This window comes from Papio anubis, unplaced genomic scaffold, assembly GCF_008728515.1.
Source record: "Papio anubis isolate 15944 unplaced genomic scaffold, Panubis1.0 scaffold806, whole genome shotgun sequence".
Lineage (NCBI taxonomy): Eukaryota > Metazoa > Chordata > Mammalia > Primates > Cercopithecidae > Papio > Papio anubis.
The window spans coordinates 12,732-17,263 of record NW_022168285.1 but is presented as its reverse complement, the minus strand read 5'-3'; the positions used below and the strand labels follow the sequence as shown (position 1 = coordinate 17,263).

The 4,532-nt window shown below is 43.4% G+C and overlaps 1 protein-coding gene across 1 annotated transcript; it reads right to left on the bottom strand.

Annotated features, from left to right (window-relative positions):
- Positions 1–1,767: 1,767 nt before the first annotated feature.
- Positions 1,768–2,368, bottom strand: LOC110742426 (nitric oxide synthase, inducible-like). Its single transcript, XM_021933784.2, has one exon. It carries the CDS (start codon positions 2,240–2,242, stop codon positions 1,943–1,945), a length of 300 nt encoding a protein of 99 aa, XP_021789476.1. The 5' UTR covers positions 2,243–2,368; the 3' UTR covers positions 1,768–1,942.
- Positions 2,369–4,532: the final 2,164 nt, after the last annotated feature.

Below are 4,532 nucleotides of genomic sequence, written 5' to 3'. Positions count from 1 at the left end.
CAACTGTCTTACTGTTGAAACTGTTACAACAAAATAAAGGATCTCTAGGAAAGTGTTTCTGAGAGTACACATAATGTATAGTTGATAATCGTGTATATCACAGTTTATGAAACTTATCACATAATCTATCACCAGTGACACGATGACAGGTATCATTCGATGGCTCCAGATTGGAAAGTCTTCAGCTTCAATGAGATGCCCACGGGACTTAACATTGTCAGTAGTGTTCAGTTGTGAAAAAATTTCCAAAACTGTGTATCAAATGCTAGAATAGATCATTAAAGGAAAGGCCAAATGACCTCACCTTAAAAAATATTTAAAATGATAGATTGAGATCAGCATAAAAACATTGGGAGTCCTTAAATAATGTAACATTAAGGCTATGAGTTTCTATGTATTATTGTTTCTAATATATGATTGTTGGGACAAGGGAGGGGGCAGAGATAGGTGATAATCAGGAAGAAAAACATGGAGAGCTTCAGTTACTGATAATGTTATAATTTTAAAAATTTTATTTTTTTTGGCACATCTGCAGAGGATCATAAAAATAATGTTGTAATTCTTAGGGTGGGTGGTAAGAGATCAAAAAACCATGAAGATACCATCTAAGCTGCACTTTGAACTAAGACAGGAAAGTCAAGGTTGGCAGGAGCCAATGGTAAAATAAGAGGAAGCGTGAGATAAAAACGGAAAAGTAGATTAGGATGACGCTGTAGCAGCGATGTTCAAAGACAGTGAAATGGGAATTGGAAACTGTGAAATCTCCACCATGGTTCTGCCACTCAATTTGCAATTAACCGTCGACATATCCTAAAGCCAAATCTGAATAAATATTCTACAAAATAATATAAAAGGTAACTTACTCAATATCTTTTCATACTGATCTCATGAGATTCTCCCTTTCCCGTATTGCCATAAAGTTTGCTTGGGTTTTATGGAATCCATGTGTATAATCCTGTAATAAATCAACATCTAGTTTCAACATAAGCTAATTATTGGATTTTCATCTGACTGAACCAGTTATGTATTGTCTTTACACTGTAAATTTCTGTCAAGGAAAGTGCTATTTAAGAAATCAAATTAACCAAAGGTAAAAATAACTTTGTAATTACTTTTCTGAAAAGTGACCAACTTCTTTCAAATGAAAATAATTCAGTGCTAGGGAAACAGAGCCATTACATCACTGTCCTTTCTACCTCCCAGTGCTTATGAGGCAGAATTAGGAAGAAAAAATTCCCAAATAAAATAACTTCAAATAGCCTAGGAGAAAACTTGAGAGGCTCTTTCTACTTAATAGTGCACCTAATAGAGCTTATTTTCAAATTTCATCATTTTGGAGCTCTCCCCAAAAATTTAATTCCTAAACTAATCAAAAAAAGAACAGAACCAAGAGGATTGTAAAGAACAAAATAATCTTTAAACATTTTATTTTATTTTTGTACCACTGTATTTTTAAAAGATATTAAGAATATTCATTACTTTTTAAAAATTCAGAGACTGCTGGGGGCAATGGCTCCCATCTGTAATCCCAGTACTTTGGGAGGCCGAGGTGAGTGGGTCACTTGAGGTCAGGAGTTTGAGACCAGCCTGGCCAAGTCGGGGAAATCCTATCTCTACTAAAAATACAAAAATTAGCCATGTGTGTTGGTGGCTGTAATCCCGTGCCTCAGCCTCCCGAGTGGCTGGGATTACAGGCGTGCGCCACCATACCCTACTAATTTATTTTGTGTTTTTAGTAGAGAGGTTTCGCCATGTTGGTTAGGCTTGTCTCAAATTCCTGACCTCAAGTGATCCACCCGCCTCGGCCTCCCAAAGTGCTGGGATTACAGGCGGGATCCACCACGCCCAGCTGATCCCACGTTCTGACTTTGACCACTGAATTGAGGGGGATACACTGGCGGTGTCGTTATCACTGGGGAAACTAAGGCCAGGGGGCCATGCCTTATGGGCTGGGACTGTTTCCTCGGCTGCTTTTGCATAAGCTTTGGCGGCCCACCCTCTCAGCAGGAAGGGCAGGGATGGCTGTTACCGGCAGGCCCAGGTCCAGCCCCTCAGCCAGGTGGGGTGGCCGGAGGATGCCAGGCAGCACTGACTCCCTGGCCTGGGGCTCACCGCTCTCGTCCAGGGCCTCCAGGCGCACTGTCTGGTGGGGCGCAGGGCCGTCCACCACTCGCTCCAGGATGCCTTGGACCAGGGCCGGCTGGTTGCCTGGGCAAACCCCGAGGTGCTCCCCCGCCCACATTCAGGCCTTGGTTGTCCTCACAGGAGAGTTCCACCAGGAGGGTAACGCGGCTGGGGAAGAAAAAAGAAAATTCAGGTGGGCCGGGTGCTGGGGCTCGCACCTGTAATCCCATCACTTTGGAAGGCCGAGATGAGCGGATCACCTGAGGTCAGGAGTTTAAGACCAGCCTGGCCGACATGGTGAAAACCCGTCTCTGCTAAAAATTACAAAAAATTAGCCGGGCGTGGTGGCGGCTGTAATCCCAGCTATTTGGGAGGCTGAGGCAGGAGAATCGCTTGAACTCAGGAGGCAGAGGTTGCAGTGAGTCGAGGTGGTGCCATTGCACTCCAGCCTGGGCAACAAGAGCGAAACTTCGTCAAAAAAGAAAGAAAGAAACGGGAGGGGAGGGGAGGGGAGGAAAGAAAGAAAAGAAAGAAATAGTTGCTGAATTTTCTCAATGTTAAAAATATTTGCAGCTGGCTACAGTGGCTCATGCCTGTAATCCCAGCACTTTGGAAGGCCAAGGTGGGTGGATCGCCTGTGCACAGGAGTTAGAGACCAGCCTGAGCAACAGGGCAAAGCCCTGTGTCTGCAAAAAAAATTTTTTTTAGGCCGGGCGCGGTGGCTCAAGCCTGTAATCCCAGCACTTTGGGAGGCCGAGACGGGCGGATCACGAGGTCAGGAGATCGAGACCATCCTGGCTAACCCGGTGAAACTCCGTCTCTACTAAAAAGTACAAAAAACCAGCCGGGCGAGGTGGCGGGCGCCTGTAGTCTCAGCTACTCGGGAGGCTGAGGCAGGAGAATGGCGTAAACCCGGGAGGCGGAGCTTGTAGTGAGCTGAGATCTCTGGCCACTGCACTCCAGCCTGGGCGACAGAGCGAGACTCCGTCTCAAAAAAAAAAAAAAAAAAAAAAAATTTTTTTTTTAATTAGCCACTTGTGGTGCCATGCGCTTGTGGTCCCAGCTGCTTGGGAGGCTGCGGTAGGAGAATTCCTTGAGCTTGGGAGGTTAAAGCTGCAATGAGCTGTGATTGCACTACTGCACTCCAGCCTGGGTGACAGAGAGACCCTATCACACACACAGAAAAATTGTCTTCCTATTTGTACTACTGTATTTTTAACACACCTTCCATATACATCTTTAAGAGTTTATTTAGTTTTATTGGTGCATATACATTTAATGTTTTCTCAAACAATATACTAAATATAGTAAATCATTCCCCCTCCATATTATCTTCAAAGCCAGATGAAAGTACACTCTAACCCACTGTGTTATTATCTATACGTGACCATTGGCTGGTTCACTGTTACAGCTAGCTAGCTAGGTCTCCCGGAGTGGAAGTATATGTACCCAGTGATGAATATTACTCAACTTCACCAGGAAAAACAATGAGCTATTAGATATTTTCAGAATTTTATAATGCTGATCCAAAAAAAAAAAAGTAAAGCAAGTCCCTATAGCATGGCATTTATTTTGTCAGATTTTTCTCTTTGTCCCCGTAAATACATGTGCACATATCCTATGCAGCGATTAAAAAAAAAGAAAAAAGAAAAAAAAAATCCTGCAATAACAAAAAAGTCTCGAGCCCAACATATCACCTGCAATACGTATCTACATCTATAATGTATGCATCAGGGCCGCATTCACGGAGGGGGACACCTGCACTGCTGATACATTCTGCCATTTTATTATTACCAGTGAGCTACAGAGAAAGGGGAAAAAATCAAAATATTTTACAAAGCACTGTAAACAGCTAAAAGCAAATTTTCTGCCTATATCCCCTTTTGGTTGACAGCAAAACAAACCAAAATGAAAAACAAAAAAGACAGCAAGTAATTGGGAGGCTGAGGCGAGCCGATCACCTGAGGTCAGGTGTGCAAGACCAGCCTGACCAACTAGGTGAAACCCCGTCTCTACTAAAAATACAATAATAAGCCGTGCATGGTGGTGGGCACCTGTAATCCAGGCTACCTGGGAGGCTGAGGCAGGAAAATTGCTTGAACCCTGGAGGCAGAGCTTGCAGTGAGCCGAGATCACGCCACTGCACCCCAGCTGGGGTGATTGAACAAGACTCCATCTCAAAAAAAAAAAAAAGAGTACAAGTAAGAATTCAGCATTTCACCCACATAATCCATAAAGACCAAAATAACATCATATGACCTGAGAATGGCTGTCATCAAAATTCAGGTGGCCTGGAGAGGCACACATCTTGAATGGAATGGGTAATCTCATTAAACATGTCTGTCTTAATATAATCCAGGATTCTATCTCACAAGTACACAGTTATTTGCAAAATAACCATTTAACAG

Coding starts and splice junctions, on each gene's coding strand:
- LOC110742426 (XM_021933784.2), bottom strand. CDS start 2,242: ATGTGGGCGGGGGAGCACCTCGGGGTTTGCCCAGGCAACCAGCCGGCC.